The sequence below is a fragment of the Phalangium opilio genome, unplaced genomic scaffold (assembly GCF_054372755.1).
Source record: "Phalangium opilio isolate 3A_F unplaced genomic scaffold, DU_Popi_V2 ptg000011l_1, whole genome shotgun sequence".
In the NCBI taxonomy this organism is placed as follows: Eukaryota; Metazoa; Arthropoda; class Arachnida; order Opiliones; family Phalangiidae; genus Phalangium; species Phalangium opilio.
The window spans coordinates 5,763,868-5,778,268 of NW_028324147.1; the positions used below are offsets into that span (position 1 = coordinate 5,763,868).

General features: G+C 33.6%; 1 protein-coding gene across 10 annotated transcripts in view; it reads right to left on the bottom strand.

The window, feature by feature from the left end:
- RapGAP1 (Rap GTPase activating protein 1) overlaps positions 1-14,401 on the bottom strand; it is a 119,259-nt gene that overhangs the window by 11,010 nt on the left and 93,848 nt on the right. For 4 of the 10 annotated variants that reach the window (XM_089858730.1, XM_089858723.1, XM_089858714.1 and 1 more), the window contains 2 exons: positions 13,043-13,127; positions 8,705-8,794 (listed from right to left, as the gene is read on the bottom strand). In XM_089858730.1, the coding sequence (XP_089714856.1) occupies positions 8,705-8,794; positions 13,043-13,114 (162 nt within the window). In that variant the 5' untranslated portion in view covers positions 13,115-13,127. Of the gene's footprint in view, positions 1-2,335; positions 3,410-8,704; positions 8,795-13,042; positions 13,128-13,205; positions 13,423-14,401 lie in introns of those variants that run through there. The other 6 variants (XM_089858696.1, XM_089858694.1, XM_089858745.1 and 3 more) reach the window with 4 other exon arrangements.

Genomic DNA, 14,401 nt, shown 5'->3' on the forward strand with positions numbered 1-14,401 from the left:
GCGCCTGCGCCGTTGCCTTTTCGTAGGATGATGAGGGGTGCGCAATGTATCAACCCCCATGTATGTCCCGACGATACTGAGGGTTACCTACCCCCTTTTTTATGTCCAAAAAGTCTAGAACCTAAACAGGGCAGCCTACAGCTCATGTGCGTTTGCTTCTTTGCAAGTAATTTCTGAAATGGTCTAGGCCTATATTGTCAAGGTAAACAAATCATTGTACTAAACTTCTGGCTGACCTTGCAAACCGGGAGAAGGTATAATTAAAACTAATAAAAACAAAACCCCTTCCAGTAATTATTAATTATAATCTAAATGAGTAATTATATAGACAATAGTAAATTAACAATAACGGGCAAGGTTTGAAAGATAAAAGGCTTACTACAGATAAAATCAAACTGTATCAAACCATTACACAATCCCTTTAAACATCGTATAAACATTTGTGGGGGTAGAGAATACTTTGGCCAAATAGCTATAGTTATTCATTGATTTACAGCCACTGTAGTGAAGGCATTATGGGACGGAGTAAATGGGTAACGTCATCATTATATTTCATTCATCGTACCTTCCCCTTTATTAGCTCAAAATCAGTTAACCAAGATATAGATAGCTATATTAAAATTGATACGTACCAGCTGACGTTGATATAAAAAAATTTAAGACTATATATTACATTCAACCTTTAAAGCTAAAATTCTTCCCTAACTTTAAGTGCATTTTTCAATATTAATTTAGAACCTTTTGAAAGTTGCAAAGAACTTTAAGAAGAAATAAAGATGTATGTATGTATATATACAGGGTGTTTCTGATAAGTCTGCATCCATAAAATAAGAGAGATGTTCTTTGGAAAATCAATTTTGAGTCCAAAAATCGAACTTCTATCGCCTAAGGGACACTGTTTTCGAGTTAAGATTGCATCCAGAGTATTTTAAGGATGACCCCTTAAATTTAATTAAGAAACTGATTTAAGACATTGATTTCCAATTTAATTAATTAAGGGGTCATCCCTAAAACACCCAATCAAATCATAACTCGATTTGAAACAGTGTCCCTTGTGGAAAACAAAATGGAATGGATAGAAGTTATACATTTTCGACTCAAAATCGATTTCCCAAAGAACATCCCCCTTAATTTATGCATGCAGACTTATCAGAAACACCCTGTATATACGCATACAGAATTACCATCACGAATTTCGCAGTATCGAATAGCCTTCCGTTGAATGACTTTGCCCTAGCTTTCACCATTTTAGGCTTAGCAAAAATTCACGTCGATATTAATTAACCTAGATATTCTCCCCTTTTGAAAAGTTTTCTTGAAAGTAATATATCAAAGCCGATCGAAATATTGACGACTCGAGCTCGCTCTAGCTCGGGCGGCCAAGTTTCAAAGTCTAACTAACGTATGGACAGGCAGCCTTGCTAGCTCGATAACATTGTTCCCTCGCAACTTGGCTACTAGTAGCGAAACAAACTTATCGGAAATATGAATTTAATTTCTAAAGCTCTTTTAAAAAAAATTGCATACGGAAGTCATTAATACGTACAAAAGATTCTAAAGATCAAAAAACAAGGAAATGTTACGAATTTTGTGTTTAATTTTTGCTTTGGTTAATTAAATCTTTTCAATTACGAGTGACGTGAAATGAATTTCCCGTAATTAGCAATTTTGGTATCTTGATACCGCTCAGGAATTTCTCCAAAAACTAATCAATTATCTAGAAATTTACAGATAATTTGGCTTAGCACCCTGATTCACGCACTCTTAGCTTCACTGTACAATGATTACTGATTAAGTTTAATTTTGTTATACGTGGCTTAGCACCTTCAATTCAAATATTAGTTTATCACTCTCACACTTATTGTACATCGATAACTGATTAGTTTTAATCATTTTAGACACGCTGTCAATGGGTAAGTAAGGCTTTTAAACATATCATGTAATCCCTTCAAAGGTTCATACACCGTGTACATCGATAGACTAAGCCGAGTAATTGATCCCTTAACCTTGATTGGCCAAACTTAACCCTCTGACCATTGCATAATTCAAAACCAATAGCGAGGAAGATTGCCTGATATGACGTAATTATATCTGAACTATTTAAATCATATCATGCATGCACAATTAATCTTTAAAAATAACGTGCCATTAATAAATTTATATTAATTAATTAATGTCACAATTAACTAATTAAAGAAAATTTACTAGTTACCCTAACGACTAACCAGTAACACCCAACCACTTTTACATTTAAAAACTCAACAATAATCAAAAAATAATAAAGAAAAACAACACAAAATCAATTTTAAAAAACGCTGATTTTAAACATTCTTACCCCTTGGCGCAAAAGCTTGATTTTCAAATTCAGTTTAGCGATCTCGAGAGTCTTTTCCCAAAAAAGGCGCGATTAAGCAACGTAACGGTTCATCGAATCATCGATTAATTCCTTTTCGTTTGTAAAACGTTTAATAAAAATGCTAAGCCTAAAGTTTTAACGCGGGAAAATTTTTTGGCGCGCTTTCGAAAAAATGGAAATCTCGCGCGCGACCCGCCGTGTTAAAAATCAAGTTACAAATTTCTCCACGAAAATATCGGCGACCGAATAACCGGGTAGAATAACTAAATTTCACCAAAACTAGTTTTCTATCGGATAAAAAAAAATAACACGCAACTGAGCGGTTAATCGTTCAACTTACATGTAGTAAAAAAAAACCTTAACTCCGACCGTTTGACTTTAGGCTAGAGTTAGTAGTATACGTTGCCGTGGAAAAAACAAGGGATTCTTTAGGTAGATGAAAATTATAATAAAATTGAAGCAGATGCGTGGGTTGGCCGGGCCATGATTAATCTACCGAGACACTCTGTGTCACCTGCCTCGCTTCACAATAGAATCATTTTTATTTTTTTTAATAAACTGCCTTGCAAAACAGATAGGTGCGCGCCGCGAGGTAGATACGCGCCTAAACTAGACGACAAATTCTACGCTTCAACGATTACAATATTCATAACCCTAATTTTAAGATATGCAAATTAGAAATCGTTTGACATCTTCCAAAACCATGCATGGTTGGTCGCCCAAGGCTACTTGCAAAAGAGTTTCTAACGGTTTCTAATTTTAGAATTATCTAAGGCTACTTCGAGACGCGGGTTAATTCTTTCGCATCTTTTGTTACGCAAGAATATTTCCGTTTCAAGGCATTTCTCCAAACTATGTCCAAAGTTCATTGGGTTCAAACACCGCAACTAACCCTAACTAACTTACACCTGTAAGAAACAGTTCTAACTAAGCCTTATTTCGACTGGTGTTCACCACACTCTGCAACGAAGTTAATTACGACCGGTTTCAAACACTTTATGCAACTAACTAAGCCTAACTTGCTCAAGTTTCAAACATCTGACGTAATCAACTCTAGTTTTAAACACTTCACGCAATCAACTAAGCCTCACTTCGTCTAGTTTCAAACACTTCACGTTATCAACTAAGCCTCACTTCGTCTAGTTTCAAACACTTCACGTTATCAACTAAGCCTATCTTGCTCTAGTTTCAAACACTTCACGTTATCAACTAAGCCTATCTTGCTCTAGTTTCAAACACTTCACGTTATCAACTAAGCCTATCTTGCTCTAGTTTCAAACACTTCACGTTATCAACTAAGCCTATCTTGCTCTAGTTTCAAACACTTCACGTTATCTACTAAGCCTAAATTCGTCTAGTTTCAAACACTTTACGCAAAGTCTAATTTCTCTCTAAGACATCGTTTGCAACAACAACAAGACCATATCACTCTCGATTCTCGAACGATTTCAAAGTTCGGTGCTAAGCCTATTTCGAACCGTGATTACGCACCGTATTTCCATCATAACATAACACGAACGAAACGCGTATTTTGAGCGTAGCACCAACGCGAACTTTAGTCAAGGCACTCAGTCAAGTCTCTTTGAAGCAACACTTAAAAAGCATCCACCCCCTTATCCGTCTACCGACAAACTCTCAACTACTAACTTTGAAACATCTAAGCTGCCTTTCTGAAAAGAAAACTAATTTCTTTTTTACTGGAAAGCAAAGCAGCCTGCGTGGCTTCTGAGAGAGTACACGTCCGAGGGGCAGGTGTGAGTTTTGGGGCTAGCGAAAGGTAACATAAGGGTGGGATCTAAACTTAACTTCTTTAAAGGGGGCTTAGTTAGTTTCTTTTTTTTTTATCCAAAATAAATCAACTTCTCGAAGCCTCTTTCAAGAGAAAACTTCTCGCGTACAAAAATATAGCAGCAGCAGTACGTAGACTTACGCATTCAGGCAGCCATGGCACACACACCGCAACCAAAACTGGTTCGACTGACTATATGATCGTAGAAAACTTCTTTTCTATAGCGCCCGCTAAATCAAGGTCAACCTAAATAACATAGTACCCCCTTAAAGGGAGACTCAAACTAAAAGTATTAAGTTTATTTAAATTAAGTTCTAAAATTTGGGATAAATTTCTTGCCTTCTGGGGAAAGGGTGGGCTGGACCAAATACCAAGAAGGTTCTTTCCAAATGGAACAGCAGCAGTCCAAGTAAGAACCCATGTAAGTACGCCAGGAATTGTGGTGTAAAATGATACGGAGATGGGTTCTTTCAGCTATCTTTGGATGTTCACAGGGGTGCCACGAAATTTTCATATTCAAATTCCTTCACTTTTTCAGGTTTTCCTTGAACTTATTTTACGATTTTCCCTGACCTTTTAAGGTCATTATTCTAAATATAAGTAAACAATTGCATTTAAATCGCAATTTTAAGAATTTAATGTGAAACATTGAGATGAGAGCTCCCCGATTTCGGTGTCTGTTCAAACGTGATCTCGCTGAAACTGAGTTTAAAACGTCCTGAATTTGTTGAAATTCTTAAAATTCCCTGACTTTTCCCACCGACCTTTTTGGCCCATTTTGAAATTCCCAGCTGACCTTTTCCAGGTTTTCCCTGACCTCTGGCAACCCTGTGTAACATGGGTTCTTGGTTTAATTATTATTAGAATCCTGATTTAGAATCAGAGATTAACATTTACTTTAAAATACACTGATTAATTTAAAATAATTCTTTTTTTTTGTAAACTTAAAAAGAAATCACGAGACTTTTTCCGAAACTTCAAAATTATCTTTTTTAGATGACTTCTAATTCCCTGCACGAATTTACAAGAATTTACCTGTGTGATTTCAAGGCGAATTTAAATTAATTCAAATTTTAGGAATTTGAAGAAATTTTTACACTGCCTTTCAATTTTCAAATATTTTGATCACAAAATAACTTATTGTACCATATAAACTTGAAAATTGGCGTCAATCTAATATTTAAAAAAATGACAAATAAAGAATTTCCTTCAAGAATAGATTAGATTGAATTTTATTTATTTATTTTTTCCAAAGTATCTACCTAGGCCTATATTTCACAACGACTTTACAAAAAAATAAATAAATAAACGAAAGAAATCATCTTCGTTTTCAAAAACCTAGGTACCATTTTTGTTAAATTTTCTTAAAAATTTCGAGAAAGTTTTGGCTTTTAATATTTTTATTTTTATTTTTTCTAAAACGCTTTTTGAATTCCATACCCGCTTCTTTTGGGGTTAAACCTATATTCAAGGAGTTTGAATTTTTACTTTAAAAAAAAAAAACCACTTTTTTTTACAAGCAGCGTAGTATATAAGATGGAATCTGCTTTCTCCACGGATGATTGAAATTTTCGGCGATGGGACGAACCGTATCTCGGTCAGAACTTTGGGTAATGTACGTAACTTCATATAACAATTGAGAATACCTCATTTTTTTTTCTATCTCTATCTCTCTCTTTCTTTTCCATTTCAACTCTCTCATCTTTCTCGTTCCTATACAGGGTGTTTCTGATCATAAGTCTGTCATAAATAAGGACATGTGTTTGTTCTTTGGGTGAAACATATTAAAAAGTGTCAAAGAACATGATAGGGTCTAAATTATGTTGTTGGCCACATGTTCTTTTACAGCACTTTCAACTCAGTTTGACCAGAAGTAGGATAATGGACTAGAATTCTAGTAAAGAGCTCTAGCATTGGTAATAGAACACTAGTGAACAAATTTGAGGATTTTATCATACCGCTTCCATCGCGCCTACACTAGAGAAAAAAAATTGGTCTAGTTCCAAAAATAATTCCTACCCCTTCCCCTCAACCTAAAGCCGCGGAACACGGACGAAGCGGGTGCTTGAATCTAGTTCGGCCGTCTTCCGCCGCGAGCGTCTCACGTTTTTTTGGAGGGAAAATTCAGAAACCGCTACCTGAGGGCCAACTGTTGGTGCGTTATCAAGAATATTCACTTTCGCCAAGTGAAGAATTTGGTTACCTCGATACTTCTGGTCCCTTATCTTACTTCTGGTTTGACCAACAGAACAAGTGCACCCTTTAATTTACCACAGACTTATCAGAAACACCCTGTACAGTTATGAGATAGATGTGGAGCGGTAGAGAGAGAGAGTAGAACGATTTAGCCTTGAAGTAAAATGATGGGTAAAACTAGAAATGGTCTTCTTTACAAATCGGTATACCTTTTTAACTACAACTCAACAATTTCATCTTATTTTTTTTTTCTTTTTAATTTTAAAATAAATTCGTAGAATTCTATTTCTATTATAGTTTTTGCTTTTAAATTTTTGATTAAAAGAGGAGGGGTACTAATATAAACTGAGAAAAGTTCAAGACAAACTTTTGAAGGAATCTTTTAATAATCTAGCAGGGTATTTTGAGTTATAAAAGTCAGAAGATAGCAGGATCTCATTTCTGCCTCAAAACTTAATTGGCATCCATGTTTTAAATTACATAAAGACATTATCTGATATTTTATTAGAAAGAACGTGTTAAATAATGAATATTTGAAAATTCGAACTGTGTCTCTATCAACAATATTACAGAAGATTCAAGAGATTAATCAAGTTTTTATTTCAGAAATGATAGGACTATCAAGCAGATGATTTCATTGGCTAAAGTGTCTTTCCAACAGATAGCTTGCAGTTGAGGGAGGAGCTATGATTTGTGAGATATTTAACACTGTCGGACCATATTGGTGGGTTAAATGCAGGAGAAAAGCTGAAACCCACCACCAATATGGCTTCCAGAACCGTGGTAAGACTTAGGAGGGTCTGACGTCATAGTATTAACCCAACTGAAAGGTCTCTATTTAACACCCGTAGCCCCACGATGTCACATGCTTAAAAATCTGGCCTATAACGCGTACTAAGTTAATTAACTCGTATACCTTCTTGAACATTTTAAATAGATCTGCATAGTTCCATTTTGAAATATTGAATATTTTATAAATTCTTTCAAATCAAATTCTAAGAACAGCCCTTAAACTCTTCATGACGTCTTTTACGAGAATAACTGTCTGTACACCATAACAATAACCCCAAGACAAGTAAAGTTATTTGTTTTTAATAACTTAAGGTTATCTCAAGACAGGTTAACCACCTTCAAAACTTTATACTTCCTACTCCTTAAAAACCGTATGGTTAAAACAATCGAAAAACACTACAATCGAATTGTAAACGTTCTACCGTCAATAAACCATAATACAAAACATCTAACACCACCCGCAGTGAAAAAAAACACATCACTATATTGAAGAATAAACCCCATTACTTATCAAAATAAAATAATAACAATAAACGTTCATATACGTTTACTGTACGGTAAAGTTGGGTAAACAATTAAATAAAAAACTTCCACCAAAGGGTCGAGGCTACTGAACGATAAATAGACTGAAAATAGCTTCCAAGGGATAACCGGAAATACATTTTATATTTTTTAAAAAACAAAACTTAATGTCACGTTTTACCATTCAAAAATACTTATACTTTGGGGGTGATGGGGAATTCAAAAATAACGGCCGAATAAATATAACAACAAATATAAAGACCTTATTCAAAATACAAGGTGTACCATAAATAATAGTAGGATCGTAGTACAGGGGGTTCTATGGACGATTTTGAATTTTTTTGTCACAAAATAGCACACTGCTTCCGGTCCAAAACCAGTTTATTAATTGCTTGGACCAGTTTTTAAGTTCAAGAAGTGGGGGTTACTGGTCCTTAGGAGTCTGAATCTGTTTATTAATTGCAGATCTATAGGAAAACTGAATTGGGACCAGTACTATGGACAAGTTTATTATTTTTAACGCTAAGGGGGAAGATTACAGGTCCCAAGGACTAGTTTTAAAAAATTCGAATTTTTCAGGCTGATTTTGAGTCGAAAATGTATTTTCTATGACATTTTTTCCTAAGGGTCACTGTTTACAAGTTTTACGCATGACCCCCAATTATCACATATTTAATTAAGGGGTCACTCATAAATCGCTCTAATCATAATCTGTTTTGGGGTGGTCCTTGAGACAAAATATCATCCATTTGTCCTTAGGGTCACTGTTTACAAGTTATGATTTAAAGTGTTTTACGCATGACCCCCCAATGACCACATATTTAATTAAGGGGTCATCCATAAATCGGTCTAATCATAATCTGTTTGGGGTGACAAAATATCATCGATATTACATTTTCTGTGACAAAATTGATTTCCCTGCCCACTGTACTTCGCTCCTACTATCCTTTATGAAACACCCCCGTTTGAATAACAAAACAAAATATAAAAGGGGTAATGAAGTAAGGAGAAAAACAAAATGAAGCAAAAAAATGTCGTATTAAACTCACGTTCGTAGGAGGGGGTAGCACGCATCTTTGATCATCTAGACGACTGTTCTGTAACCTCTCGAGCAGCTCGAATAAGTCTTCCTGCGTGCTCTGGACCGTGGTGTGTCATTTAGTGTGCGCAAAAATCATAATTTTTGTGTGTGGTTTCGGTTGGAAAATAAAGAATTCCGTTTCCGACGGGGGGAACGCAAATTATATCGCAAAAAACCAGAAGAAAAGAAAAAAAAGCAACGAATAAATAAATAAATCATAAAGAAATCATAATAATCAATTAATAAAAATATAAATAATAAAAAAGGCCTAAAAATTTATTTCAAAATGATAATAACACGAATTTCCGAGCGATTGAAATATTACGAAATTAATATTTGGGGGATTTTGCATATATTTGGATGGAAAATTCGTATGTATTTTAAGGGATATATGAAGGGAAAATTCGTATGTATTTTAAGGGATATATGAAGGGAAAATTCGTATATATTTGAAGTGATATATTTAGGGAAAATTGGTATAAATTTCAATGGGAACTCGTATACATTTGAAGGGAATCTTATGTATTTCAGTATAATTTTATTTTTAATTGTCTAAAAAATTTTGAATTATAATTGCGGATTTCGGGAGAATATCTGAACCCACCTGCTCGTTTCAAACGACTGTGAAGCTAATCAAAATCACAATTAAGTCCCCAAAAATAACAATATTCAATATTTAAATTTAACGTTCGTGTTATCACCACTTTAAAAAAACTAAAAACATAGTTTCACTAATTTTTCTGGACTGAAAATTCAGGTTAAAAACTTTGTTAATGGCCTTGGAATAAAAATATATTACGAACCAAAAACCCTCTAATTAGTGTGATTACAAAAATCGCTTTTAGCCATTCAATCTTTTTGGAAAGCAAAAATAATTCGTAACGCGTAGGCCTCAATATAATGAAGTAAAAAACTTGTATTGATAGTAATTACTCTCGCGCTATGGGCCATATTTGGATCTTTTTTTCAAAAAAGGAGTTTAAAAGACCGAACTAAATATAGTCTGAAGGGAGTTCAATTAAATGATAAAATGCTTCTACGTGTTCAAATTTTGTAAATCTACTAAAAGATGGGTCCTAATTTTAGATTTAAGTCTTACAACAAGAAATAAAATAAAAAAAATAGATCATAATCACGAGGAAATAGAAATTAATAGATAACGAACTATTTTTAAGGGGAGTGAAAATTACGTTAAAAATTTTTTAACGGGATTTTTATAATTTAAGAAACTTCAATTTCAATCCTTAAGGTAATTTTAAGAAATACACCTTAAGCCTATAACGTCAAATTTGTGGTTTACTGAAGAATTTTACCGACTTTTCGAAGCTATACTTCTCAAATTACGTTAACCCCTTTTCAAATATAATTTATTCATAAGAGTAATAAGTAATTACCTCTAATTAAATTTAAGAATTACACAAAAATTAATTAGGTTATCGTCTGATCTAATTTGATAAAAAAAGCTGATTGCTGAGTGCGGTTTATAAATTACCGTTTTCCAAAAATTAAATCAAGGGTAATTTAATATCTCTAGCCATCGTCAAGTTTCTGTGTTATGTTTACAGGCATTTGTTACGTCAACACAAAAATGCCCAAATATACGTTAAAAAAGGCTAATATAATTTATTTAAAAGGGAAGTATTTTTAGATTTAAATTAAACAGCCTGCAGAAAATTCATATTAAAATATTTAAAAAATTATAACAGGATACCTGAGGGTACATAATTAAAATAAAATTTTTGAGGTAACATCTATTAGTAAACAGTACTTTTACAACTTAACGTTACTCGCGTCATAAGTAATTATTTTACAACTACAGACTGTTGACCACACCCCTTCGAAATATATACCGCATGACATCAATGCATTGCGGGCTTTCACAGAAACTGGACTATGGCAAAGAGCAACACCCTAATTTAAACGCTTTTTTATTCAATTTTTTTAATTATGTTCGAAAGAAAGTATAAAATGAAGAATATTTCAAATTGAAACTACTGGTCTATCTACAATATTAAAGAAAATACGACCAATTAAGTTTGCTTACACGTTAGGCCTAACTCCGTGAAGCGGATGACGTCAGGAGGCTTCTTCACGCCAAGGCCTAACGCGTAGGCTCATAAAAAAAACTTAATACCTCGTAACTTCTTTAATATTGTAGATGGAAGCGTAATTCCAATTTAAAACATCCATTATTTTAAACGCTCTTTCGTTTAAAAGTAAGAAATAATAACCTGAATTTAATTTTCCTAAAACTTTATATAGATGTCTCCACAAGTCCATAAATATTTAACGCGATATTAAAATAAATAGGGGTACGCCAGTGGCCTTTCAACGACACAAACCGGTATATATGCGTGTGTCTCACCAAAACACGTGTAATGTTTAAATATAAAGTGTCAATGAAGTATGTATGAAACAAGAATCATAATAAAAGATGAGACACTAATAAAAAGAAAAACTAGATAAACGAGTTGCGCCGAACTATACTTAAATACTTTACGAGGAAGATTATAATCAAATTACCGGTAACCTGTTATTTAAAACGAACGGACGATCCCATACTCATAAAAATTGAAATATTTTAGATTAAAGTGCTAGTGACACGACACGGTAATTGAAATACTTATTTTAAATAATATAAATATAAGTAAAAGTCCTGCAGATTGACTAATAATCAACCGCCTAAACCGCTCTACATAGAAAAAACTATGCATTTATCAGGTATAGACATAATATTTTTTTCCTAATCCGGAAGTCATCTTGAAAAATGGCAACCATAAATATTAAATAAAAAACAAATTTAACATTCGTAATAATCTATCAACCCATTTCATTAATATTGAGTATATTGGTTGATATCTATATACTATAGACGGGTTTTATGGCTATTAGGGTTAAATACGCCACCATCTTTAAAAATGGCGGATCGAAAAGTCAGATTCAGGAAAAACCTTAACAATGAACTACTGTGAAGTTCTTAGCAATGCAAGCAAAAATATTTGTGGCATGTGACGTATTCGAAAATGGGTTTCAAATTAAATTAGTTTAAAATGCATACTTAATAAATAATATTACAATGCATGATTATTTAAGATTTAAATCTCGATTCTTTAAAGATTAAACTAAACTTACCTTCGCAGATCGAAACTTAACAAACTTTGGTTGACGCATTATTACTCTCTGAATTTTAAACAGAAAGTGATTTCAATTTCTTTTTCTAACTTTTTATTAAATTTTTGCGTCAGTAATTTATTGTCTACTTTGCCAAATATTTTATCGGGACCTTTGACGAAGATAACGGCGAAAAAACATTCTTTTGTCTTAGCGAACGTTGCGCTTCGACTAACTAGTTTTAACTCGTTAATCTATCGTTTATCCGTTTTCTATAAACGGTACAGACTGATTGTTGTCTCCATAGGCTGTTTGATATTTAAGAAACAAAGAACCAATCATAAAGAGACGTTGAAAGTTTGGTGCGATCTTCCGAATATCTTTTTTAAGAGTTAGTAGCTAGCGTTTAATTTTGATAATACCATTGCGCAACGTTTTGATGGGGTCTGACTGACTGATAATCAACGCCTAGTCCAAACCGCTTTACTGAGAAGGCTAAAATTTTGCAGGGACGTTACTCTTAAGTAGTAGGCATGCGCTACCAAAAAATTTCCAATCCATCGCCACCTTAAAAAATGGCGGCCATAAATGTATATAATCTTTATGGAACAACGGTCTTATGTTTCAACCGATTCCCTTAATATTTGGCACACTGGGTCCCTAATCCCTATACCCTATAGACGGGGCTAACTGGTTTTGCGTTTCGATTTGCCGCAGCCATCTTTCAAAATGGCTGCTCGAAAAGCAACAAAAATATTCGAGGAGATATAAGCCTTTACAACTAGTTTTAAATACTCGAAAATATTGAAATAGAATCTAATATACTATTAGTTTTGATCATTTTAAAAATTTAAACAATTAAAGACCGTTTTTCGACATAACATTGCTGCCATCTGGTGGAAAAGATCAGTAGCTCGCGACTGGCACCAACACCAACACCAACACCGTAACGTGCTACTAACCCTTTAAAGATGAGGTTAAAATAATGAAATATAAAATACATCGGTGTTTCATCTCTCCTTTAAAATTTGTTTGTTATGGGAATGACGTTACATAAAATGACTATACGAATGACTAAAACCTTGAAAGACAAGCTCGTGCCCGAAGGCTACATACATCATGTGATTAGATAACGCGCCAATTAAATTGAATGCATGTATAAAAACACCGGTAGTTAAAATAAAAAGATTCTGACCTTTCGGTAAACGTCAGGTTCCGAAACCAAGGAGTCTGAACGCTCCGATTCTGTATCCCCTCCTTTCTCCATGGCACCTCTCCTCCTAGAAAAATTTAAAAAGAAATTAATTAATTAATTAATTAAACAATAAATACGGAAGAACATCTTAATTTGATCTTACGGTAGTAAAAATAAAGATTCAAAAAACTTGGGTCTAATTGGCTTGACAGCATTTTCTATTTGAATATTATTAGTCGTTTCTGCTAAACCTAAATTCTTAAGCCTTGGTTTAGGTTTATTCTGATGATCTTTCATACCTTTATTAGGCATATAATATTCGCTAAAACCTAACTCTAAATCTAGTCGGAGCCGACTAACCCCAAACACCTTTGCCGCGAAAGTTTCAAACAATCTTGGTCCTCAAGAAAAATAGATAAGATTATTAAAAAATATATTGAGAGTTTCTCAAAAAAACGAACACTTGACAAAAACTGACAAATTGCATTTCCGTTTGAAAAAAATTGATAAAGAAATGATTTCTCAATGAACTTCATAAGTAGATCTATTAGGTCCTGGGAATTTCGTGAGCTATAGCGTTAATAAACTGATTTCAATTAGTTATTTAAATTAAAACAATACATTTTAATTTTTACAGCGCAAATTAAAAGGTTTATATTCGAAAAATTTTAATATTCGCGCGCTTATATTTGAGGTCACGTGGTTTGGTTCAGCCAATGATAGACGCTTATGATAAGGAGAGGTAGTACGTCAGCCTGGTCGTGTGATACAACAGTGTGTTTATCATTGGCCCTTCTAGGTCGCGTGTTTAAATTTTAATAGCAAATCACAGGGCTGCGTTTTGTGAAATAAATAAAGAAAGAAACATGGCGACGCACTTGAAAACAAATTTCGTTTTATTACTAGGTATTATTATTTATTTCTCAATAAACGAAAATTAAAGAAAAACTAATGTCTATTTCGTGAAACAACTTTAATTTAAAATATAATCTTAAACCAAATTTTTTGCAATGTTGCCAAATGTTGCTTACAACATTCCCAGGACCTTTTATTTTCTAAAACCTTTCCCAGAATCCCATCCCACTAAGAAAAGACCTACACGTCACGTTTAAGATAAGCAACTTAAGCGTAAAAGACATATTTAAGACACGAGTAAAACCAAATCTACGCAAAGTCTACACTGTATGTCAATTAAACAACTTCTCGTGGACACAAAGTATCTTGTTTGAGAGACTTTATAAGCAATCAAAGTGACAGTTTTATTTCAAGAGAAGCCCGGTTCCAGACTGATAAATAGACTCATTAGAATAACTTCAACAGAAAAATTAGGTATTCAGTATACAAACTCTAGTTAATAAT